The sequence below is a fragment of the Drosophila kikkawai genome, chromosome X (genome assembly GCF_030179895.1).
Source record: "Drosophila kikkawai strain 14028-0561.14 chromosome X, DkikHiC1v2, whole genome shotgun sequence".
NCBI classification, from domain to species: domain Eukaryota; kingdom Metazoa; phylum Arthropoda; class Insecta; order Diptera; family Drosophilidae; genus Drosophila; species Drosophila kikkawai.
Window position 1 is genome coordinate 17,017,943 of NC_091733.1, and position 27,439 is coordinate 17,045,381.

The 27,439-nt window shown below is 36.8% G+C and overlaps 1 protein-coding gene and 1 long non-coding RNA gene across 9 annotated transcripts in view; both read left to right on the forward strand.

Moving 5' to 3' along the window:
- The window catches only part of dnc (phosphodiesterase dunce), a 123,205-nt gene that overhangs the window by 35,863 nt on the left and 59,903 nt on the right, over window positions 1-27,439 (forward strand). For 4 of the 8 annotated variants that reach the window (XM_070288087.1, XM_017162584.3, XM_017162586.3 and 1 more), the window contains exon 3: window positions 7,679-8,930. The exons of the other annotated variants lie outside the window; for them this stretch is intronic. In XM_070288087.1, the coding sequence (XP_070144188.1) occupies window positions 7,714-8,930 (1,217 nt within the window). In that variant the 5' untranslated portion in view covers window positions 7,679-7,713. The remainder of the gene's footprint in view (window positions 1-7,678; window positions 8,931-27,439) is intronic. 8 annotated transcript variants of the gene reach the window in all.
- Window positions 21,904-24,248, forward strand: LOC138929096 (uncharacterized). Its single transcript, XR_011445512.1, has 2 exons — window positions 21,904-22,043; window positions 22,528-24,248. It is a non-coding gene; the product is annotated as an uncharacterized lncRNA (long non-coding RNA).

Below are 27,439 nucleotides of genomic sequence, written 5' to 3' on the forward strand. Positions count from 1 at the left end.
TTACATTTTTCTTCCAATTTCCTCTTTATTGGTTACTCACTGCAATTGAGCTAGCGGAACAATTTGCCACAATGGCTTGCCCCGGCTTCCTGTCACCCTTTTTCCTTCCACATTCACTGGCAAGGCAAATGTTTGAAATGCGTTGCCTGGAAGTGTTTGCACTGCGTGTGTGTGTGTGTCATAGATACAAGATACTCATACACCCATCCCCCCTCGGCACTCAGCCGAGTTTTGTGGGGAAAGATCAACATCACATGCCAGAGCCAGAGCCAGGGAACTCCGCTTTAAAGCCGACATATTTCCACCATCGATTTTGCATTTTTCAGGGGGGGGGGGGGGAAAAAAGAAAAGCAGAAGAGAGAGAAGCCCACTTTTTGGGGTCAGCTTTTGTGATTCCATCGTTATTCTTATTCAACCGCTTTTCCGTGCTGTGGGATCCTGTCAATAGTTAACCTCCTTGGAAATTGCCCAAAAAATGTTGCATGCCATGTTGTGACCTCACTTTCTACCCACTCTCTTTCTCTTTCTCTCTCTTTCTCTACCGAATATTTCGACTGACTGACTGCCTGAATGACTGATTGATTAGGGGCGTGGTCCGCGGTAGGCGGCAGCATAAGTTGCGTGCCAAGAAGTTGTTTCGCCTCAAACTGAAGTTGCTCCGCAAATGTTTCTATTATGGAAATTAATGGCAACTATCAGAAAAACTAAGTGGGTAAAAAGATCGATGCCAGCAGGTGGGAAATATTTTAAATTTTTCTCTAAAGAAAATACCAGGGAAAATATGAAATAGTATAAAATAGTATTAAAGCAAAGTTGGAAAATGTATTTAATTAAAGTAGAAATTACAACAAATTTAACGAAACTAAGATCCCTGATATACTGTACAATTTGATTACCATTGCTGTCATACTCAGCTGGAAAAAAATCCAGGAAAATCCTTTGAATTAACCCTTAAACAGAAAAACAACTCATTGCCCAAAGGCAAACACAGAATCGCAGGAATTAATATAAATACGGCTAAGAGCTGCAAAGAGAGCAACAAGTGTAAAATAAAAAAGGGGAAAACATATTCATTTTCATTTTCATTTTCATTTAACCCAAAAGCCAAAACACGCTTTTGAGAGGTTTTTAATACATTTTTTTGTGACTCGCGGGCATAAAAACAAAAGTCAACATTATCCAACAAAAAAACGCTGTCACAAACAATATATATCTGCATTTATTTGAAACTTTTATTTGATATATCCTTTAGCATATTTCCCATTGATTCCATTTTCATTTCCATTCCAAACAGGCTGACCTTAGACCTTAGGCCCAAGAGCAGCCCCAGGCCTTAAGCATCATCATTAAATTGGTTTTGTGGCTTTTGTGGTTGAACTCCACTTCATTGTCTTCGAGGTATCCTTGGGCTGCTTGGGCTCCTTGGTCTGCTCTTGAGCTCCTTCGATTTTAAAGCGACATCACGCACAAATAAATTAAGCAAATTTATGGCCAGCCGACCTGTGACCCCACCATAACCCACCCAAGAGCCACCCCATTAAACCATCTTGTGCCCTTTACTTTCACGTGCTACACTGAGCGATTTGATTGGAATTTAGACTTTCTTTTATACCATAATTCTATTATTTCTTTTTTTCTTCTCCAATATTTGTTTTGTATAATTTCATCTATACTTCCTTTCATATTTTCTTCTATACATTCATCCCTACTTTTTTTTTTATTAACTCTTCAATACTTTCTTCTATACTTCCTTTTATACTTTCTTTAACTTATTCTACCATAAATTTTTCTATACTTTCTTCTATACTTTGTGCTATACTTTCTTATATACTTTCTTCGATAATTTCTATTATACTTTCTTGTATACTTTTTATTATAATTTCTATTATACTTTCTTCTATACTTTTTATTATACTTTCTTCTATACTTTCTTCTATACTTTCTTCTATACTTCCTTCTATGCTTTTTTCTATAATTTCTTCTATACTTTTTTCTATATATTCTTCTATACTTTCTTCTATACTTTCTTCTATACTTTCTTCTAAGCTTTCTTCTATACTTTCTTCCATACTTTCTTCCACACTTTCCTTCCTATTTTCTTCTCCATTTTCTTCAATATTTGTCTTCCTTTTAAACTCCCAAAATGTATATCCTTTATTGACGGTTTTCCACTTTAACTTTTCTCTTAATTTCCACCGTTCCCATTGATGTTGTCGCTGGCGTGTTGATTTTTATTTGGCTTAGACATTAGACTAAGTACTTAGGGGAAAAGAGCTCGGGAAAAGAGCTCGGGAAAACGGCAAACAATTTCACCATTTTCCCCCCGCCGCAGTTTTCCGCCATCTCAGCCAGAACTTGCTTTTTCCGCTTGGCTTTCCCTGTCTTTAATTCCGTTCTTGGCTTTGACTTTGGCCTTCGGTTTGTGTCTTTGATTGTCGTGTTACCTTAAGCTGCCACGCCCCCCCCCCCCCCATCGCCGCCCCCTTCTGTTGCCTGCAGCTTAAATAGGCTTAAGTAATGTAGCCGGAAGTGGGTGGTTGAGGGGAGGGAAAATGGTAAAATGCTGAAATGCTGAAATGGAAAATGGAAAATGCTACTCTCGCTGGAGCACTGACTCTGGCCTTCCATTATTAATGGAAGTTTGATTAAATTGCGAGGACAAAGCCCAGAGTCCTCCTCTGGCCTTTTACTCATCCTTTTTGCCACCTGCCAAATAATAAAAGACAAATTCACACAAATTAGCCAAAGTGAGTGGTGGTGGTGGTGGTGGTGGTGGTGGTGGTGGTGCATCCGTTTCGGCATCCATATTTCCCCCTACGGTAAATGCAATTTTCCCGCCGGCCGTTGAGAGATAGAAAACCCATCCGCGCTCTATGCAAAATGCATTAAAATTCTCTTACACCAGCCAAATTCACTTAGTCCCGGCCTGATGAGCACACAATGATGCAATAAGCCTGGTCAGGCGGGAAGGAGGGGGTTGGAAAATGGCAGCGGGAAAACTCAGCGGGCAGCAGCCTTATTTGCCAACGAAATGAGAAGCTTGTAACGCCATGGCTCAAAGGGTTAGAAAGCTGTCTAAAATTGAGGCACTTCCAAGAGGACATGTGTTTAGTAATTTTTGATTTAAAATAAATTATTAAAAAATATTTAAAAGTAATTAAAAAATACAGAAATATTTAAGAATTATAATAAGTATAATCAAGGGTATCTAGGCTTGTTTTTACCAATTACTTTATCAATTTTATATTTTTTTTGCAAGCTAAACTCTTAATGAATAAATAAAATACAACTATTTTATTCAAAAATTAATATTTTTATGCAACTTATTTCTCAAATAAAAAGAAAATAAACCTAGAAATTCAGTTTTCTTTATTTACCAAAATAGCTAAGGCTTTTCTGCCTGATATTTACCAAATGACACAACACACACCTTTACACACCTGTAAATATTCGGGCGGTCAAGGTCAGCCTTGCGCGCTGACATGCATTAAAAATAAAACCTCACCAAATTGACTTTGATGGCAGCGTCAACAGTGGAAAAGTGCATTATAATCTGTAAACTTAAAATGTGGCGACAAAACAATAATTACCCATCCGCCCTGTTGACCTTTTCGCTAACCATTGCCTACTTTTTGGGGAGAGGGGGCGGAAAAATACAACAACAAATATGCAGAAATGTTACTTGGCCAACTCAATTAACGTCGTCAATAATGCATTATAATTGAACAATTTCCCAGTGGCGTAATTGATACCGAACGGTTATTATGATCGAATCGAATCCAATCGAAATCGAATTAATCTAATGGCTCCGCGCTTAAAATTGATTACGACTTGGTATTTATGAGGGCAGGCTGGAGGGAATCAAAACCGCTTTCTGATCTAATTTTAAAGGCAATCGATTAATGCGTAATGGCAACTTCAAAATACCAAAGTCATTAGGTAGGCAGAGAGAAATTATAAATATTTATGGCCAGTTAATTTGTTTCTAATTTAAAGATTATAACCTTTACGAACAGAGACATCTTTTGCTCTGCCAGATCTGATTACATTTAAGAGGCCTTCATTTTCCATTCTCTTTGATTTCCTTCAAAAAAAAAAGTTTTCTCTTTTGCAACTCCTTCGAGCTGGAAAGCCATTGTGTTGGCCTGCTTTTTATCCAGTTTCGTCCTTTTCCTTTGCTCTCGTTTTTTATCCCCTTAAACGTTAAGAAATTCATTGGGCGAGCATTGAAAGTGAAGTTGATATATGGCTAATGATGTTGACATGCGTGTATGTGTTTTTGTTGAGCGCGGAAAAGCCAAAGGAAAAGTTAAGGAAAAGCCATTGTTAACTATGCCAGCACACCACACGGCGGGCGGGAGGCGTGGCAATCAACACATGAAGCTTATTGCTTTCGCCTTGTTTGCTGTAAATGCAAATTGGTTTTGTTGTTGTTCCTCGTGTTGGCTGGCCAATTGTTTGGGTTTTTCCACCATTGTTCTTGTTGTTGTTGTTCCTGGGTAAAAATCAAATCAAATATGCACTCACTCACCCTGTATAAAGTGTAATAAATAACGCTACAAATGAATGATTTCCCCCTAAGCATTGTAGGTAATGTGCAATCGCGCATATCGATTGCAAAATTGTTGTAATTGCAGACCTATATTTATACTATATGTATATATATTTGTATATATATTGAATTGATTGAATCACAGTTACAACTTATTGTGTACCCTTTAAAATGCAATTACTTAGGCAGTGATGCCTACTTTTCGAAAGGGCCACAGGGATAGTGTCAACAGGCTGATAGAGCAGGATAGAAAGAGTCCCAAGGAGACAAAGAAAGAGAGAGAGAGACAGAAAGAGAGGGAGATAAGCAGGTAGGAGAAACGCATTTTGCCTAAGGCAAATCCTTTTCCTTTTGACCCCTATTTAATTTGTATACAGAAAAAAAGATGTGTATAATTCTAAAAATTTTAAAAAATATATATATCCAGAGATATGAAGCAGAAACAAACAATATAAATATTTATATAATAAATAATTATAAAATAATATCATAAATATATATTTTAAAATATTAAATGTATATGTATAATATATAAAAAATATTTCAAGATATATTTCAAGTTTCTATATTTTAAATTCTTTAATAAATATTTGTATAGACAAACAAAATTAATATAAATATATTAAAATAAAAAAATATATATTTTAATATTTAGAAATATATAAAAAGATATATTTTAATATATAAAACTTATTTCAAACTAATTTTCATATTTCTATACTTTTATTTCTTTAACAAATATTTTTCTTTGAAAAAAAAATTATGTAAAAAAATATTTAAGCTCTTTACTTTACTCTCTCTTTATGCTTAAAGTAAATCCCTAAATAAATATTATATTTTTTCGCTCAGTGCACATTTCTAGTCGAACCTTTTGGGGCTCTAACTGGCTGGCATTGTCGTCATTGTCGTGCCATTTCTCAGGCAACTAAGCAAGCGAAGGAGGTATTCATTTGCATAAAATTGCAGTAACATCCATTCTGCTCTCTCTGAGTGTGTGTGTGTGTGTGTGCATACATACATACATACCTGTATGTGTGTATCTTGCAGGCCATTTGTCGCTGTGTGCGTGACTGTTGCACAAGATGCGGGACTATTGTTGCTATTGCTGAGTCGCCATGGCATGTGACAGTCATTGCAACTAAGCGTGTGGGGTTGACCTTCAATTGTCCGACAATTTTTTGGTAACTGCCAAGCGGTGACTGGGCCAAAAAACGGTGACTTTGTGATGGTTAAAAGGGTAGTTAACAGGATAAGCAGGATATTTAAAGTCAGTGTTAAGTTGAAATTTGAAGTAAAAGCAAAGTTAGTTTATTGAAATTTAACTAGAAAAGCCTTTGAAGCCTTATTTATAAGTTTTTTATAAATAAATATTTAATCTATAGATTTTTTTTTATCAATAAATAAGTATTATTTATGACTGATTAGCCCTTTACATATTCAAAAAGTAAACTAAAAATCGAACTAAAAAAAACCATGACAGCTAAAGTTTTTTCCTGATTTTCCTGGCTTTCCTTTGCCTGCATTTTCCCCTTTCTAATGCAAAATAGAAAAAAAAAAAAAGAATTAATAGCAGTAAAATCACACCCAATGTGATTGCTTATTGATTTCTTTGGCATAAAGGAAATATCCTGCTCGGGAAAATGCCAACGGACATTGGCTAAAATCTCCAGGGACAACATCCTTTTTCCTGTTTTCGCAATTCCAGCATTTCTTCTTCTTTTTTTACACTTTTCCTTGCACTTCAATCAAAATCAATTAGTTGCCAGTGCCAGGAACGAATGGAAGTGAAACGGATGAGCAAAAGGAATAGGAACAGAAACGGAAAGGGAAATCAAAGTCACGGTTGCACTTAAAGTCAGTTCATTTAATGGCCTACACTGTAGGAAAAATATTAAATTAAGTTTCAAATTTTAAACATTTTTTTAAAGAATATTTAAAAAATTTTAAATTATTTTTTATTTAAATTATAAAAAACAAAATTTCTAATTAGAAGTCTTTAAGCAGCTTAATTAATTTTTTTTTTTCAAGGTGTAAACCTTTCAATTAGCTGCTGTAAAGTGCAAGGAACAGCTTTCAGCTGAACGGCAGGAAAAATGGTAGCCGGAAAACAGAGAAGGGGCATGGAGTCACGGTCACGGTTCACAGGTTAATTATGCAGCTTGTTAAGGCGCACCCGCAAAACAAAACAAAAAAAACGAAAACCCAAAGCCAAGCTCCAAAAAGAACACACTAAAAAAAATGAAGGGAAACACAAAAAATTTTCCCGCACAAAAAATAAAAACAAGAAAATTTTGCCAAAGGCACTGGCAAGAGGGAAATGGAAAATGGGGGATCCTGTATGAAAAGGAAAACGTGGGGGGAAACATGTTGCGTTCGAGTTCGAAGCAAACTTTTTGGATTTTCCATTTTTCTTTTTTCTTTTTTTTTTGCGCGCCACGAAGTTTATTAATGAGCTTTCCCCCGAAACGATGCGATGATATATGTATGTGTGTGTGTGTGTATAAAGTATGTGTGAAAAATGCGGAAATCAGCGTATTTTAAATGACATTTAATTCGCTTTACTTAAGTCCTCAAACCGTTTAAGCTCATATTAAATATTTCCATGTCCTTTTTAAAAGAATTTTTAATAGTTTTAATATTTTATTTATTATTTATTTATTAGTTTTAATAAATGTTTATGGGGTTTTTGGGAAATATAATACAGAATATTAATTTGGAAGCTGTTTGTAGCGGACTTATTCTATAAAATTCTTGGCTTTTTGATTGTTTTCTTCAAGAAATTTGTTGTTTTTCCATATGAAATATTTAGGGCTGTTGTTTAGCTTTTAAAATAATTAGGTTTTCATGTTTCTAAATTGAATTTGTTTAAGGAAAAGCTATTATTTACTTGTTATTCACTTGTTTTTCACTCTTGAGAGACTTTCAACCGTTCCCCGAGAGATTCCTCTGATTCCCTGGCCACCAATTAAGTCGCCAAAAACTAATCTCACCCTTTGACCCCTCTCCCCAAAAAAAAAAAAAAAAAAAAAAAACAAAAAGTATGCAACGCATTGAGGCAAGAGGGCAAGCGTGTGTGTCCACACACTCGTGCAAAGAAAATTAAAAGCATAAATTCTGTTCCCTTAGAAAACGTAAAAAAAAAACAAAAAAGAAACACAACCATGTCCAGTGAAAGCAATGGCGGAGCTGCAGGAGGAGTAGGAGGAGCCCCGCAGGCACCGCCACAGTACATCATAACCACGCCCAGCGAAGTGGATGCCGACGAGTTCGGCTCCCTGGGCGAGCTGCAGCTGGATCTGGGCTCCCCCGAAACGCAGATGATGCAGAGCCAGAAGTTTGCCAGCTCCAGCACCACCAAGGTGGCCACCAGATCCTACTCGATGACCAGCAGCAGTTCCAGTGGTCTCTCGGCCATGCAGCAGATGCAGCAGCAGCAAGTGCAGCATCAGCAGCTACAACAGCAGCTGCAGCAAACGCAGCAGACACAGCAGCAGTCGCAGCAGCAAATAACCCAGCAGCAGATCAAGCAGACCCAGCAAATCCAACAGTCACAGAAAATCATCTCCAGCTCCACGAGAAGCCAGAGCCTCCAGTCCAGCTCTATACTTGGCGGCGAGGTGACCCTCAGTGGGGGCAACCAACTGCTGGCCAGTGCCTCGGCCGCTTTGGCCCAGCAGCTCAAGGCCCAGAGTTCCACCTCGATAATAACCAGCAGCGAGCAGAGGACCAGCACCAGCAGTAGCAGCAGCACTCGGTATATGGCCAGTGGCTCCTCGGCAGTACCAGTGGGCAGCAATAGCAACAACAACAATAACTCCTCCTCCGCCACCACTTCAACAGCAGCACCAGCGGCAGCTCCGGGCGGCAAGTCACGGTTCCAGAGCTTCCTTCAGCAGCCAGAGGGTGCCCATGGCTTTCTCACCGCCCACCAGAAGCATGTCCGGCAGTTTGTACGCTCCACCTCGGCCCACTCGGAGGCAGCAGCTGGGGTGCCGGGTTCATCCCGGCCCGAGAAATGCATAAGGAGCGCCTCCACACAGATCGATGATGCCGCCGTTGAAGCTGGTAGCCTGCAGGATAGCAGCTCCACCGGTGGCTCCATGAATCTGTCCATGAGCAAGCTGGGTCTGCAGCAGTCCTCCTCCATATTGATCTCCAAGTCGGCAGAGACCATCGAGATGAAGAGCTCGTCCGCGGGCATGCGCACCCAGCTCACACTAAGCGGTGGCTTTCTGGCTCCGCCTGGGAACCGCAAGATAACCATCCTGAGTCCCATCCATGCACCGCCCGGTCTCCACGAGATGCTGCGCCGGGCCCAAGGACGGTCGCCGCTTTCGCCGCGCATCAGTTTCCCGGGCAGTGACACCGATCTCTTTGGGTAAGTGTGAGTTCATCTCTCAGAGATTTATTTGTAAAAAAGAAAGGTGACTTTGGAGAACCCAACTCTAAACTATTACTGGTTTTGTAGATTATAGGCTTTGGAGGGTATATGTTATATGAATATAGATGGAGATAGATAATGTACCTCGTGTATATATCTTTTGTATGTATTTTAAATTAGTTTGAAATCTTTTTTTGCGATCGCTGCTACGGCAGCTTTATGTAAATAGAATAAGAGTTTTGTCTTGGACTTACCCGGAGAAGAGGACACTTGGTTGGCGGAGATTCATCGATGATTCATAGCTTTCAAGTGCCGAGATACATCTTTGGAGTATATGCAGGGTTGTAATCAAATTTTCACATTTCCAGGAAAAGGGGACTTTTCCAGGGGTTACCAATTTGGGTTCAGGTGCACATACACACACAGATACATGTGAAGTGATCGTGAGGAAAACCGCGCTCAGACTGCGGCTGCTGCAGCACAGGTGCCTCTATTTATAGGTAGCTGGAGAGAGAGGGGTAGATCGAGAGAGTGTAAGGAAGCGACAGAGATAGATCGAGAGAGTGAGATAGAGAGAGGTAGATCGAGAGAGAAAGTTAGATTGAGGGAGCGTGAGAGGTCAATCGAGAGAGAGGGAGAGTGAGAAAGGTAGATCGAGAGAGTGAGATAGAGAGAGGTAGATCGAGAGAGTGAGATAGAGAGAGTGAGATAGAGAGAGGTAGATCGAGAGAGAGAGTTAGATCGAGGGAGCGAAACTGAGACTGAGGCTGCTGCAGCAGAGGTGCCTCTATTTATGGATAGCTAGAGAGGGAGAGAGAAATAGATCGAGTGAGGGAAAGAGATAAATTGAGGGAGCGAGAGAGGTCAAGCACTCGATTGACCTCTCTCGCTCCCTTGATCTACCTGTCTTTCTCAATTGACCTCTCTCGCTCTCCCTCTACCTCTCTAGCTACCTATAAATAGAGGCACTTGTGCCGCAGTGACCTCAGTCTAAGCGCGGCTTCCCTCACGATCACTTGACATGTGTGTCTGTATGTGTGCACCTTAAACCATCTCTATGATCCCCGGAAAAGACTCCATTTGCTGGAAATGTGTATTACAAACCTGCATATACTCTAAAATGCATCTCGGCACTGGAAGCAATGAATCATCGATGAATCTCAGCCAAGTGAGTTCTTTCCCCAACAGAAAAAGGGATATGCATAGAGATAGAAAGACATTAGGTAATTAAAAACTATTTAAAATATTACTAAAAAGTGAAAGCAACAGAGACAGATAGTTAGAAAACTAGAATTAGAAACTTTATATGTATTAGTTTCCAAAGATTAAAATTAAACATTTTCAATTAGAAAATCAATGACCCCTGTTTTCTCCGAAGTATCACCTTCTCTTGATAAGTATTATTTTTATAATAATAATAATACTATATGCTCATAAAATTAAGAATTTGTGTGCCACATATCCATACGATTTGCTGAGTAATTTATGGCAATGCAAGACGTTCAGTTAGCCAGCTTTAGCTTTAATTTCTACACCCCCGCAGAAACCAATTTTGTTTCTAATTTGTTATAAAGAATGTTTTAAACACTATGGTAATATATAGTATATATATGTAGCTATAGAGCTATATCAAATTTACTGTTTAGTTGTCTGAATATTTTGCCCAAAATTTCAGTAAACTTTCGCCTGAGAACCCTTTGGGCTCTGTGAAATTTTCGCTCGAGTGGTGCTACCACCCCTTGGGGTGGGGCGGGGTCCTCCTAAACCCCCCTAACCCCCCCTTGCTAACGAACTTGTTTATATCCTTGTCCATGTCCAGGACTGTGATGGCACATTGAACTCACTGCTAATTGTTGACTTGTTGTTGCAAATTGTCCCGGGGGCGACTCTCGGCCGAGGGAAAGCTTCCCCCGAAAAGCGTTGTCAAAATGCCAAAATTGTTTGTCATAGTCGTATAATTAAATTTAAATGTTTTTAATTTTTTTTTTTTTGCTGTCCCGCTCCTACGACCGCTCGAACTTGTTCTGGCAGCGACAGCAGCTGATGAAGAAGACGACGACGACGAGCAGGCACAGCGTGGCATTAAAAAATGAAATAAAAATTATATATGTACATAAAATATATATATATATATATGTATAAAATAAGGAGAATAATTTTAATGAACCCCCCGCGAAAAGGAGAGAAGGATAACAAGGGGAAAGAAAAATTCGAAGCGGGGGTAATTGAAGCTGGCGGCCCATGAAAATTGAAGGCCCAAAGGAAACTTGCGAGCGGGGGAAAGGGAATGAAAGTTAAACAATTATTGGAATTATGCCCATTAAATGTATTTAAATTTAATTGCAAGCCAAATAAGGAGCACAGAGGCAAAGTCACAGGCAGCCAGAATGCAAATAATGCCAAGGGTGTGGGCATTATGCGAATAAATCTGTATGAAATATTATACGCGCTAATGGTTAAACACGAAAATTACTGAAGCGTTTAACTTTAACCAGTTGACAGTTGTGGCTTTACATTTACATATATATAAGGATATATATATATATATCCTTTTTTCCATTTTTTTATACCCCGTCGAGCACACTCCTTTTCTTACTTTGGCATTTCTGTATTTATATTTTGTGAAAATTATCGGCGGTGGGCTCAAGTGGGTTGAGGTTTACAAGGGTAGGTAATAAATGAGAGGCACACAAAAATAACTGAAAGTCAACAAATGAGTTGGAATTTATGGTCTGAATGTAACTGTATCTCTTAGATACACTTTAAGCCACAATTAAATCGATTTTAAAGATTTTTAATGCAAGAAAAAAGTTGTTTAAATATTACAAATTAAGAAAACATTTTTTCAAAGGCCTTAGAAATTTTTAATTAATTTTAATTTTAATATTTAGCATTGTACTAGCTTCTATATTCAACTGGTAATATTTTTAATAAATTAGGCGAGACCTGAATGAATCTGTATCTGTTAGATACATTTTAAGATTTTAAATAATACAACAAGTTCGTTAATTATTTTAATAATTTGTTAATTATTTATTAGAAATTATTTAATGGCTTCTGTTTTCCATTTGTAATATTTTCAATAAATCAAGAATCTCATTTGACACAAGTTATTTATCTTTTCTCTTAAATTCAGTTAATAAAATCGAATAAATCTTAAGGCAGTTCTGCTCTCTCCAACAAGTCATAACATTAATAAACTCCAAATCAAAAATTCCCTAAGGAATTATCTACAAAAAAAAAAAAAATATATATATATATATAAAGAGAATGGGACGTTTTATAGTACGGTAAGAAAGACCAGAGGAATTCTGTGTGTTATTTTCATGGGGGAGGCTTTTAAAATCCAGACAGATTCGGAGGCAGACCGCAACATTTGCATAGCTTTGGCCACAACTCCCCTGACCTCTTAACCTCTCCACCACGCACACAAAGGCATAAATCCCTGCACGGAGAAAAAAAAACATTAAAATTTGTGTGATTTATGCGGGGCTTACATTCTTGACATTTCTCCCATTTGAGTGTGAAAAACAAGCAAAAATCTTGTTAGTTCAATTAAAAGTTACTCTCTGACATTTATTTTACTTTAGAATTTGTTGAAAAAAATAAGTTTAATAAAGAAGGATACATAAATATTATCTTTAAAGGTTTAACAAGTTGAATATTATTATAAAATATATTTTACAAGTAAAAAAGGGTTTTTTGTTATTAAATAAAGCTATTATTTTTTTTTTAATATTTTTGAAATATATAAATAAATTATATAAAGTAAGGGAATAATATATAAAATATATACCTTTAAAGATACATATTTTTCTTATTATTTTTCTTCACTTTTAAAATAAAGTTCTTACAAGTTATTTATAAATATTTTAAATATAGATGAATTAAGGCTTTTTTTACCTATTATTCTTTTGAATAAATAAATATAATTTAATATTTTTCCCTGCTCAGGACACAACTTTAGGTCTCTGTGTATGCGTGACTTATGTTTACAGTTTATTTATTATTAAAAACACACAGACAAATGGTCCGAGAAGAAATGTTTATTATTGTTGCTGTTTGCCACAGTCAAACAGGCACAGGCACAGAAACAACATAAAAAAAAAATAACAAAATAACACAAGATATATATATATATAAATTTCAAGCAGAAATCTTAAAGCTTTGCCGTTGTCCTGGGGGTGTCCCTTTTGCGTTGCCTCATTTATATGCCATGTCAAAGTTGTTTTCCTCCCAATGAATTGAAAATTTTCGACGCCCCTGAGAAGGCCGAAGCTAATGTCTATATAAATTATACTCCAATTTGGCCAACAATCTTTAAGCCATCAGGGGATCCGAGTCGAGCGAGAGTCGGTGACGCAGCCCGCATTTTTTATCAGCTTCCTTCAGAAAAAAAACAGCAACAAAAACTTTAAAAGGGGTATTCCCCCAACGATTTTCGGGTGTTGGGACTCAAAGGTGTTTTTTGGCGAGGTTTTCAGCTTTAATTTTTTATACTAAAACAAGAGCTAAGTATTATGTCCTTAAATTTTACACAAATCCTTATTGTTTTCAATTATAAAATAAAGTCTTTATAATTAAAGTTTAGTTGGAAACCTTTCTCCCTTCAAGGAAAATCCTAGAAAATCGTTTTGCACTTCTGTCAATCAATCAAGGCCAAGAAATTTGTTAATTAAACTGTTCAAGTTTAAGCTTTAACCCCTTGGAGCTGTCTGTTTTGACCCCATTTAAAGGAGTTTAAAACCTTTTTTTTTTTTCGCCAACTGGTCATCCCACAGTCGTTTCCCCTAACGGGCCTCTAAGCGAGTTGGAAAAGTTTTGCGTCGAAAGTGTGGGTAGAGGGGATGCTGACGGCACATCCCACTGTTTTGTTCCCCAGGGGGAAAACCCAGGGAAAAGTGGTTAAGAAATGGGTCGCTTTTGCATGCCAGCACGTGCCTTTGTTTGCATATTGTATTCGCGAACAGGAGTTTTTCCTCCTTATCATTTTCATTTTCATTTTCATTCGAGTGTTGCATACTTTTTGGGGAGGCGCTAATGAAGGTATATTTGCACAGCTGAAAATTGAACGGGAAAAGCAGGACCTCTTCAGGACACTAGAGTATGTCTGTTGGTGAAAAATGCCAATTTTTTACTGTTAAGTTACAAGTTTTTTGTATTAAGAATCTGTTTAAATAAAAATTTATAATTAAATTCATTTTTTTTTAAATAATAATTAATAATTAAAGTATTTCAGCTATTTTCTTTAGCTTTTCTGAAATGTTTTCACAAGTTTTTTTGTTTACTGTTTTCATATTTTTAAGCCAATTATAAAGTTTTCTCTTGAGCTTAAATTTATATATACATATTTCCTTTCCTCATTTTTTTGGCCCACAACAAAGGTTAAATTAAATGTTAATTAAAGCATCAACATTCCTTCATTTCCTTACAATATTCCTCTGAATTTTGTGCTCACAGAAATGAGAAGTTATATTATTTAAGAGGCCTTACAGTAAAAACATATTAACGCTAATTAGAAGACATTAAATCAACTATGAATTATAAGCCCCGCGCTCTTGGCCCATAATTAATCGCCCACATTTCGATGCTTTAATTTATGCAGCAAATAAAAAATCGAGCTCGATGGTTAATTAGCATAAAACCAACAATGCAACTTGATGCACTGACATTCTGCAGAATTTTTTCTCCTTTATTATTTTCCGCGCCTTGGCAAACCTTCTTCTTAATGCTGACATTACAAATATTACGCATACGACACGTGTGACATTTGCAAGGCAATCTTCTTTCGCCAAAGAAGAAAATGGAATCAAAAGCAAAGGAAAGGGGTAAACGGAGGTCTGGAAAGGCAGAGAAGAAGAGCAGCTCGGATGGCCATTTGAAGTATATCCCTAAGATAAAGGCAATCTGAGATGGGTTAGGCAAACATTGGCTGGGGGGAAAAATACAGAGGAAAAGGCTGAGCGGAAAAGGTGAGCCCTCGGATGAGGAGGAATGATAATAAACACAAAACCATTAAAAAGAAAAGAGGGACGAGCAGGTGGAATGGGTCAGGAATTTAATATATATTGTACAGGCAAAGTCAAAAAAAAAAAAAAAAGAGAACATACACAGATGCCAATTGTAATAAGGACGAAGCTTTTCTTTACCATGAGATGCAAGTAATTTAGTGAGGAATTTTTTGGGAAAACGTGGGAAAACGTGGGAAAACGTTTCATAGTTGAGTTCTGTATTTATATTTGTTTTTATATTTAAATTTCATATTTAATTTTTTACATATATATTTATATGATTTATTATTATTATTTATGTTTAATTCTTTAGTTATTTATTAATATTTATATTTATTTTAGTACAAAAATATATAAATATTCAATATTTATTTTCAGTTAATAGAATAAAATGTTAATTAAATATATAAATATTTATAAACAATTTTAAAAGTATTAAGACTTTTTTTTTAATAGTTCCTTAAACATTTTCCATTAAGGTAATTAATTCAAAATAATTAATTCTAAAAACCAAAAATGCTTTTACATAGATAAAAATATCTGTGTTCTTGTTTTCTATCCTTTGTCTTTCTTTCTAATCCCCAATTTACCTTTTAAACAAAACTTTATTTGCAGCTAGATTTTCTAGAAATTTAATTTAATCTCTTTTTTGGTTTCCTGCAAGTATTATTGCTTTTTCAGAAAACTCTTAACCATATATGCAACAATTTTGCTTTGTCCTGCAATTCCTACATTTTTTTTGGGCAAGTTAGCTTGGTTTATTTGCTCACCTGCTGAGCCAGCAGCACCTGCCAGAGAATTGGCCAAAAGCCAAAGAAAAAGGCAAGAAAAAAACGCATAGAAAAAATAAAGAAAATAAAAAAGAAGTTGGAAAAAGAAGGGAAACAAAAATATATGCCCAGGTTGTTCTGATAAATTGTGTTTACAAACCAAAAGGCAAAACAAAAGTTTGAAAAATGTGTGTTTCGGCAAAAAACGTAGTAAGTAATGATGGTTATAAATTCAAATATATATTTTTATATACATATATCTATACATATGTATAAATGCATATATTTTTGGCCACTGCCAAAGTCTTCTTTTTACCATGATCTTAAAGGAAATTACTTTCAAAAATAAAGCTCTACAGCGGGGCAGCAAACCCAAAGCTAGGGAAAATTATTCAAGCTTTTCACCACACACCTGCCCTGTAAGTTAAGGAAAAACTTGCTGGGGAAAAGCTTTGCTGGGCCAAGAAAACTTGAAAAGCTTTGAATTGGAAAACTTGCTCAATGCAATTTTTGTTGCTAGGGGTCAGGGTTTTATGAAATGAAAAGCTTTTATAAAGTTATGAGGGTTTTATTTAAATGTTAATTAGTGTTTTTATAAATATACTTTAATTTAATACTTGTATAAAATTAAATTACGAATTATAAGTAATTTAATTATTTGTAAAAATCAATACTTAATAATAACTTCTTTAACAATAAGATTTCTCTACATTTTGCTTACCTTTTCCTCTTACTAATTTAACATTTACACCTTCTTTTCTTTACAGGTAAGTCGATTGAGTGTCTTTCTTATCGTTTTCCTGATAAATTAAGTGATTTCGGTGAGCTCTATTTCATTAGGATTTTCTGCATTCTGCAATACTTTATCGCTTGTTAAATTTTAAATGGCTTGATGGCCAATAACGGTGGCTTTTTGCCAACGATTATTGCGTATACGCAGTGTGCAACTGGTTGGTGGGCGTGTCACGCCCCCTTACCGACCCTTTTATTTTTAACAACAACATAAAAAAAAACGAAAGAAGAAAAACAATCAGCAACACGTTGAACCTTGGCATTTTCGCTTGGCGTTTTTATGATTAACTTTTTTGGTGGCTAGACACGGGAAGTGAACGTGTACACTGCAAAAATTTCTTTATATATTTATATATTGATTACTTTATTAATTGATTTATATTTATTTATATTTAATCTTCCCGTTAAAAGTTAGCTCTCACTTATAAGCCCAGCTAATTTAAATGTTAGAGTTAATAGTCTAACAGTCTAGTCTAGTCTAACAGGAGGTTTAAAGTTAACACTTAACTAAAAACTTACTAAAGTTAACTTCCTAAGTGAAGGTTAAGGAAAAATTGTCTTTTAATTTGACTGCTAATTAAATGGGTTATATTAATTAAATATATATTAAATAATAATCAAATAATTATATTTTACATAAGAATTTCTTAAAAGAAACCAAATTTTAACGGACACTTTATCGATGGGAAAATAAAACCCATTTGGTATTAAAAAACACCCCAGAGCTCCAGTGCATTTCCCTTGTGTACTCAGCTGCGCGGTACACACAAACGGTAGGCGGTAGTACCGCCCTGGGGGCGTGGCCGGGCGCCCACCTGCCGCTGCTTGTTGCAGTGCAACTGTAACTGCAGCAGCAGGCAACCGAAGCTGAAATGCGAAATGAGAAATGAGAGACGCATGCAATTTGTTTGTCCGCCAGCCACGCCCATCGCTACCATCGGCCCAACGCCCCCCCATGGCAATATTGTTAACTGCGGGCCTGGGCGTGGCTGTGGGTGTGGCGGAAAAAATCTCAAACGAAAGCGGAGCTCAAAGAGCAGGAAATTGAAAAATATTAAGAGACAGCTGGTGAAAATAATCAGGCTGGGAAATATAATAATGGAAATTGTGAAAATTCTTAAAAATTGTCCGAGGACTAGATCTATTTTATAAATGTTTTTTTTTAGCTTGAAATTTCCAGGAATAACTGTAACTATTTATTGTTTGACTTTTGCCTCCTAATTTTCCTTTTAAACCACAAATGTTGACCAAGATGAGGAATTCCGGGAAACTGTCCACAGGCCGTAAAATGCGACCTTTTGTTGGTCTTTAACTTAATTGGATTGAAGATAAAGAGGAAAACATTTTCATAAAATATTAGACATAACAAACGTCGGCCAATAAGATGGAAATTGAAGGGAAAACATAAATTTCCAAGAAACATTTCCACTTATAATGTCAAATTTTATGTTAAATTTAATGAAAAGCTTGACAAGGTCTTTTGTTATTTGTTTTTTTTTTTCTTTTAAAAATTTAATTGGATTGAACTATATAGTATATTGATATTGATATAGTGGGAAATCATTAAGCTCTATTAATAATTTATATATATTCCATTAATTAATAATAATAATACAAAATAATTAAAAATTATAAGCCAGATAATTTATAAAATATTGTGAATCGAAGTCTATAAGAAATCTACTCAACTCGTGGACAATTATTTGTTGATAATTAATAATATTAATAAAACAAAAACTTATCCCCATTGATAGCCAGCTTCAAATCCATTGTTGAGTTTCCTGTTTTACCATTTTTTGTTGCAAATATTTGACACGAAAAAAATCTGTGAAACGAGACACACTCCATCGGGTGTTATATATATACATATGATGTACGAATGTATCTATATATATCCCCCCCAATACCCCACTTCCCGCTACCCCCACTTGTTTCCTATCTCCATGGATGGCCCCCTGGGTGCCATTGCCCATCCATTAGTTTTGTGAGTTTCTCTCTATTTTTTTCCCCAGTTTTTTTTTTGTCTCTCCCTTTTGTTATTGTTGTGGCTGTTTGTCAAAGCAAAAGTGGACATAGGCTGGAGGGGGAATAGATTAAGGGGGGGTTGTGAGGAGAAGGATGCCGACGACACCCTCAATGTTTGAAATTTGCAGATGGATGGCATTTTTCGGAAAATAAAGAGTAGCATATATAGGTGTCGAAATCGAAATGTAATATATTCACACCCAACTTGAACTTTTGTCAACTTTAAACTTGACCTTGTGGTTAAACCTGGCCAAACGTTCAGCTCAATTTAGGAAACAGTCTCTCTCCCTCTTTTTTAATGCCAAAACTCGGGACTCTATAGCTTGACGATAACATCTGGTTTCGGGGCAGTCATAACCATAACACGGGGCTTTCCGTCAAGTATAATGGCGGATGGTGCTCTCTGCGTGTTGCCCACCTGCGTTCCTGCTTCTTTCGGTGAAAATCCTCGGGACTCCCTGGAAAATGGCAGCAAATTTTCATTAGAACAAGTGGCGTAGCGGCATCTTTGATGGATAACTCTCGCAGGATAATTGCAATCCGAGCCCCGGGCTCATTTCAAGGCGCCCCTCGGCCTTTTTTCCACCTATCCTCGACCGGCCTTTGTTTATTTTTATTGGGCCGAAAGAAATTTGAAACTTTCCAGGGGTTTTTTTTTTGTTTGTATGCAGCAGCACCTTGAGGCACCTGGGGCAGCTTAAGAGCTAATAACGAAATGCCAGGACACTGGGTGAGTGCAGCATAAGGTTACCCACTCTCGAGGGGGTCAGGGGTCAGCTAATCTAGCAATCAAAACGGCCGCCAAGGAGAAGTGCCTGGAAGAGAGTCATATAATTATTACACTGGGGACCACAGGGGATGATTTTAATATATAAATACATTTAGAAAATATCTTAAAAAATACATAAAGGTCATGGAATTTATATACAAGAAGGACTAGAACCTTTAAAATAAATTTTTTAAAAATTTATTATTCCTTTCGGAAAACCCAGGACCTTTTGAAAACAGTTTCGACATTTTGAGTAAAAACTTTTCTAAATTCCATTAATTCATTAATTTTGTAGGAATCTCAATTAAACAGTTAATTTTTCAGTCAGAAGTATATAGATAAATAAATTAAGCAATAAACAAAAATAAATAAATAATAAATATATAATTAATTTAATTCGCTTGAAACTATAATTCCCAAATAGTTCTAGCATCTTCTGAGTGGTAACCCAGCTGAATGTTGAGGTCGAATAGTTTGGTGTCTTATTGTTTAATAAAAATATATATATTTATTGGTCTCTTCTTCATACTTACTCCTAATTAAATCCAAATAAAATCGCTTTATTCAGTATGTTTAGTCAAGACCCCAACCTCTTGAGTTCGCCGCAGCTGACGCCGCTGTCGCTGCAGTTGTTCCTCTGCCGGCTTCGCGGTCGTCGCACCCATCACTTGACCCAGCTTATTTATTGGCATTAGTATTAGTATTAGCATTAGCTTTGCTTTCGATTTTGGTCAAGAATAATCCAATGCTAATGCCAACTGAGAAGAACAGAAGATGCGTTAATTAAGTTTTCAAGTGCAATGCGCAACAACAACAACAATAAAAGCAATAGCATCAGTAACAACAAACTCTGATAAGAAGCCACGGCAACGCTGGCAGAGCGACGCCAAAAGAGAGCTAATTGGAATAAAGAACGCGCAGCTTTTCTGCGCAAAAGAGAAGGAAATTGCGGCGAGAGCCAAAAAACCATCAAACGCTCTCGCCCGTCCGTCTCGGTCCGGCAAACAATAAATAATAGTAGAAAAATACACCCGAAATAATAATAAATAAGCGATAAGTCGCGGCGAATTTCAGTTGGAAACTCCGGCCAATTGCTGTGCTAAGTTTTGTTACTTAATTTCAATCGTTTTTTTTTTCTTTTGCTAGTTTAAGTTAAGAGTCCCGAATGTCACTCTCGCCGGCGTCTACTATTATTTTTTGCGCACTTCATTCAGTAGAACAATTAAGGGGCACTCGAACCGAATACTAGAATACCCTGGAAAGGTACAAAAAAAAAAGATTTCAAAAAGTAGTTTCAAAGAAACTAATGTGCAAATTGTCTATTCATCTAAAAACAAAATTTTACCCATTGTTTTTTTAAATTTCCATCACTAAAAATAGTTAACTTTTTATAGTCTTAAGATTAATTAGGAAATTTATTAATTTGATAAAAACTGTATCAAGCATTCCTTGTTAAAATCAATGCCTTTTTGGTTTTGATTTTACAACAACAAAAAATGTATAAAAATTATCAAATATTAAATATGAAGTCGGGCATGCCGAAATTTGTGAATGGGTACTCGAGCGTCGTCGTCGCTGTCGGCGTCTTTGCGCTGCAGTCGGCGTCGCTCGGTCTCCACACAGCTTCCGCAGGCGTGCTTTAGTTTTTCTCGCCCCCGCTTTGTCCCCCCTTTTTGCAACACACTCTCTCTCGACCTCTCTGGCGGTACTCTCTCGGAACACCGAATTGCCGATGCGCTCTTAAAAGCCGAGTGCAAGGTGAATTCTGCTCCTCTGCCGGCGTCGCAGTCGGTGGACGAGGTGAGTAATTCTCTCCTTTTTCCTCTCTGGATCTGTCGAAGGGCAAGGTCGTTATAGCAAATTATTGTCCTTAATCCATTAGTGATATTAAAAATGATAGTTTTGCGGATTTTAGGCGGACAATATCCACTGATTTTGTTTTTCACTAGTTAGGGATGTAGTTGAGTCTTACTTCATATCAATAGTAGGTGTCCTTTTTTGATGCTTATAAAATAAAAACTTGTTAGTTGTTATTTTACTATTTTACTATACACATATACAAATATTTTTCAATATTTAAGAAAAATCGTCCTTAAAAGTATTTGCCCTGAAACTAAGAAAAATGTTTTACAATTAAGAACAAGTTTTCATTAATTGTTGATAAGTTTTCATTAATTTTAGAATGCATTTAGAATATTTCTCAATTGATTTATTGATCTTTACAAAAAATATTTCATACATTAATGTGATCGTCAATACCGTTATACAAATAATTTTGTTTTGAGAGCTTTACTTTATTTAAAAACTGGAAAATTGGCCGTGCTTGGTTCACTTTATTTAAAAACTGTAATATAGGCCGTGCTCGATTAACCGATGGTTCAATGACCTGTTTCACTCCTAGCGATCGAGTCTTTTGGAAAGAGAGTTTCGAAATTCGCCGTGGAGTGCTTTCGGGAGTTCACCTCAAATGGGAGAGAACCGTGGAGAGTTTCAGAGCAGAGAGATAGTTCTGCCAGTGCTTCGTGCGTTTTGCCGAGGGCCGACGAACCCAAGAGAGTAGACTTTGAGAGAAAGCGCGCGCAAAGTTCAAATTTCCAGTTCAAAAAAAATTTCACTGAATGAAGGCGGAACCGCGGAAAATACTTTGTGAATTTCCAAGGAGAAAATAATCTGCCGCGTCGGTTGACGGTTGCCCACTGCCATCCGAAGAAATAACAAATATTCGTTTTTGTTTACATTCAAAGTTGTTGGTTTTTTTTTTGTAGTAAAGTTAATTAAATTATCTATGATGCTAGTCGGTTTCGGGGCTTAAATGTAATGTAAAAACAAATATTAAAAATGGCTGTTCCATCAGCTGTTTCTTCCGCTGCTCAATCAGCATGGTTTTTATGTAGTAGGCACTTTGTAAATTAATTATGTTGTGTTTTTAACAAACCAAAACCCTTTATTTAAGACCCAAAATAATCGAACGGAAAAATGCTCTCTCCAAGCCAATGGCAGCATCAACTGAAATGTGTTTTTAAAAGCGGAGCTGGAAAGCAATTGTTTATTATTGCCCAAACCCCCAACCAAGTATTGCCTATCGCACACCGCATATCGCATATATCGCATACCGCCTATCGCCTAACGCCGTGTGTGTGCATGTGTGTGTGTGTGCGCGCGCCACCCTAAACAACAAACAAAAATTAATAATAAAAAATAATATTAATACATAATATTCATAATAGCACGCCGTCGCCGATGCAATCACAATAATCGCAAAAATCGTGAAAATCGCCAAAATATTCGGTAAACAAAGGCATTTTTTTGTTGTTGTGCTTCACTTTTTTTTCAAGTGCTCAAAAAAGAAAGAAGAAAACAAACGAAAAGAGAAGAAAATAACAAAACGCAGCAGAAGGAGACAGACGACGGCAGAGCAGCGGCATCAGCGTCAGCAGGGAGCCGGCGGTTGTAAATTACATAAAAGCAGAGAAAAAGCAGACGGAAAAATCAGAAAGCAGGAGGCAAAGATAAGAGATAACAGATAAAAGCGCAAATGATAAGCGATTTACAAAACAAAAACGCGAAACACCAAACACTTACTCCAATAAATTAGGGCGCAAACTGAAGTTGTTCCATAAACAAATAACATAATCAAACAATACCATCAAAAATCTGGCAAGCAGAGCTCTGAAAACAGTTAAAAGGTGCTACGAAAATCCCCATTAACCAAAACATACAAAATACAGGTAAAACCAAAATTTAACTAAGCACCAAACTACACAGAAAAATTATCAGAAATTAAACCAACAAATCTTCCTATTTAAACAAAAAGAAACGTAAAATTGCCAAAGTTTAAAAAAAAAACGACCTATAAATAAACTTCCGTGAAAATACAATAAACAAATCGAATTATTCATAACAAATTAAAAACAAATCACGTGTAAATGACGTGTAAAATATCTAAACAAATATAAGCAAATACAAAATGAGACAATAAGAAAATCAAAAGCATAACCGAAATGTAAACACACATGGAGAAGCAATAAATGAATGAAAACAGCCTGGTTAAGAATACAATAAAACACTAACTTTATCACAATTATTATAATTGTTGAACAAGAAAGAAGAGTGCATGCAAAATAAATCAAACTTATTACCATTAAATGTGAATCCCAGAAAATCCCTATAGTGACCTTAGTTAAACACTACATGCTCAAGTTAAATAACAACAAAATGTGTTAGACAAAGCCGTTAAGATAGCTTTGTTATGCCAAAGCCGCTAGTAATACAATATCAAAGTTCAACTCATTAATAAATACACAAATAAATAAATAGCGTCATACCTGACTTACTGCAGCTCCTCAATTCATAAGTGTATGAAAGGCTTAGAAAAACAAATATTAAAAAACCAATAAACAGTCAATAATAAACCTTAAAAGATTAAAAATATAATAGTGTACAAACTGGAAAGAAAGAGTAGAAAGGAAAATACATCACAGTGTAATAAAACATCTCTACAAATTTAACACAAACATGGCAAAATAAGCATTATAATTTGCAAAGCATTTACCAACAATAGCAAATTAAAAAAACACCGAAAAGTTCTACAATTGGGTTTATACATAATTTGAAAACCAAATCAATAAAGTTGTCTTGACAAATTTTACAAATAACAAAAAGAATTGAATTAAAAACTAACACCAACTATTAAATAAATATTTAAAATGTATATAAACACACTCCAACAAGAATTTATTACGACAAAACGTACACTAGCAAACCTAATAGCTCAAATAAAAACTTGTTGAAAACACAGAAAACCGCCCAGACTCAACTAAAGAATTAAGAAAGTTTTTCAAAGTCAGATTTTTGCTTTAAAAAAAAAAAGAGCTTAACAATTAAACGGAATTCCACAAGCCAAAAACAACATAAGGAACTCTACAGCAAAGAAACGTTCAACAATTAACTCCGCAACATTCAACAAATATTTATAAAATAAATATCCTTTAAAGATCTCGTTTTAAAATATACAAGAACTTAAAAAACAACAACAAAAAACACCAACAAATGCCGACGCCGCCGCGACGTCGACGCAGCGCTCAGCCTGCGTGAGTGTGTGTGTGTGTGTGCTTGCGAGGCTGCGCCGTCTGTGTGCATTACCCATTTTGCATGTGTGTGTGCATGTGAGTGTTTGCGGCAAAGTTTTTTGAACTGGCGGCCAAAAGTGACGACGACGCCGACGCCGACGTCGCCGTTGCAGCGCGTCCAACGCCAACGCCGGCAGCAGCCGCAGCAGCAACAATCACAACAACAGCTACAAGTCTTCATTCAACAACAACTGTTTCAACAACAACAACAACAGCAGCGGCGGCAGCAGCAGCAGCAGCAGCAGCAGCGGCACGATCGCGACACTTGCAAAAAGCCACCGCAAAAGTGAAGAAGAAGAAAAAGTGGAAGCAAATCTCCTTTGTGGATGATCAACAAAAGTTGAAGAAAGCAGCAGCAGCAGCAGCGGCGGCGGCAGCAGCGAGCCCAACATCGACGCAGGCAGCGGGTGAGCGCAAGCCCTCAACCTGCAGCGCCCCACCCGCTTTAGAGGGCCACGCCCCCCGCTTTACCAAGTTCCTTAAACAGAAGACAGCCGAGAGCAGCGCTGCCTTGGCCTCTGCCTCAGCGGGCATCGGCAGCGCAGGACGTCGGAAGTCATCGGCAGCATCGATCATCGCAGCGGCCGCGGGCCTTGAGCTCTGTCGCGATCGGGAGAAAGGAGAGAGAAAGGAGAGCAGCAGCCGACAGAATAGCAGCAGCGCTGCGACCGAGGAGAGCTCCAGTGCCACGCTTACGGGGAACGTTGGCGTCGGCAGCGGTAGCAATAGCAACAGCGGCTGCGGCAGTGGTAATACTTCGACGTCGACGTGGTGCGGCAGCATCAATTTCCTGGTGTATATGGTGTGCTCCTTTTGCTGCTGCTGCTACAACTTTCGCAATTCGCCCTCTAGGTGAGAATATCAGTTATCGGTTATCGAAAAAAATCGAAGGATTTTTTATCGGGGTATAATATCCCCTTTACTTTCTCATTTATATGATTCTGCAATTCGGGTATTCTTGATCGATATTCCGCAATTCCTCCTGCATGTAAGAATCGGAATTGTTTTTATCAGTTGTAAATTTACACTATTGGATTATCGGCAATATCGATTCAAATTTCAATATATATTATTTGCATGATCAATATATTTATAAATACGTTTTTACAATGAGTGTGCAAAATATAATTACTCTTAAAATACTTTTTATTAATACAAATGCGTGTTATTTCGACATGAAAACAATTTTCAAAACAAATTATTTGATTTCGCCCTCTTCCCCTTACACACTTACCGCAGATTTCTCTGCAGCGATATCTATAATTAAGTTGTTAGAATTCTATTCATAAACTATACTGCTGCTGATGCCACCCGGTCGGGCTGTGCCGTTTGTTTAATAAACCATGACCAGGGCCCCATGCAAAGCGAAGCTTATCTAACCACAACAAAATGAAAACAAAGAGCAAAACAGAAATCAGCAAAAATAGCAAAAATAATAAAAAGTGAACACTGAAATTGCAGGCAATTTTGATAGCACACGATCGCATGTGTGGAATACTGAACTACAGATGAAATAACCCAAGAGGATCAATCAGAGCAGGGAAAACGATTACACTTGAGTGGGTCATGTGATATTTCATTAATATAAGAGCAACCTATTCATTAGTTTTTTGAATCCGGAATTGATAATGAATGTACTTAAGGCGTTGGGATGTGAACAATGCTGTAGGATTCAGAAGCCTAGAGATAGAGTGAAAGAAATGAATCCAAAACGATTGCAAAAATAAGTAAAATGAATATAAAATGAACTGAAAATGAATACATGTAGATAAAGTAACTATTTTAGGATTTTGAAGCTTGCTCCCGACTAAAATTAGTATAGTGTCACCGAATGTGAATCTAGGATCCAAGTGATTAGCAATGATGATTACCAAATGAATCCAAAATGAATATATATCTGTGTGTCTGTGTGTGTGTGTATGTATGCGGATTAATGAACTAACTCAATTACGACTAGATTTGCCAGCAAATACTTGACTCGAGACGCATTCCAATCAGCAACCGAAGCGAAATGTCCTGGCGACCATTATCCTTTCCTCTTTTCCATGCCCCCGCTCCCCCCTCCTCCTCTGCGCCCCGCCTTCATGATTTATCCAGCGGTAAGCTGCTTGCTATGAAACCCACTTGGGACTAATTATTACTCGGCCATCCTTGCTATATATCCTTCAGAAATCAACAGAACAGAAAGAGACGGGACGCCCACTGTCGTCACACGTCAACTTTGTGGTGGAGGGGGCAATAGAGGACGCAAGAAGAAGGAGAAGAATAAGAAGCAGAAATAAGAAGATGAAGAAAAATAAAAGAAAGAAGAAGTCTCTGCTCAGGTGGCTCTGCTGCTGCGGGCAGCGACGTCGGAGAGAAAGCTTTCCTTTTTTTTTCCTTTTCTGTTTCTGTTTTTTGTTTTTGTTTTTTCTTTTTTCTTTTGGGGCAATCAAATTTTAGGCGCAGATTAGAATGCTGCGAGGTCAAAGTTCAAGGTTGCACACACTCCCCCTTGAAAGCAACAACAAATATCGCTGGGGGTGCTTTCTCCACCTTATTCCCTTCTATTGGACTTTATTTTATTTTTATTTTTTCACCCGGCTGTTTGTTTCACATTTTGGCAATTAGCATTTAACGCCTGTTATTTTCCCTTCGTATTAATTGCGTAAAATGTTAATCTGCTCAACTTGTCACCGAAAAGAAAACAACAAATGAAATTTCGAAATACAGAAAAGAAATGAAAAGGCAAACACAAACCTCAAGAACCCGAACCCGAACCCCTAAAAGTAAGCAAAAGCAACAATGTATTCAATAAAAAGCCAAGAGTATTCCCACCCTATATACCCCCCACTTAAAATTGGGAACTTTTAAGGTAGCTTAAGATGTGATACAGTGGAATCTTGAAGTTGAGAATGTTTATAAATATATGCATATAAATATAAATATAAATATAAATATAAATATAAATATATTCAATTTGTATCTATATAACCCAAAAAAACGTACTTAAAATATTACTTACCTTACT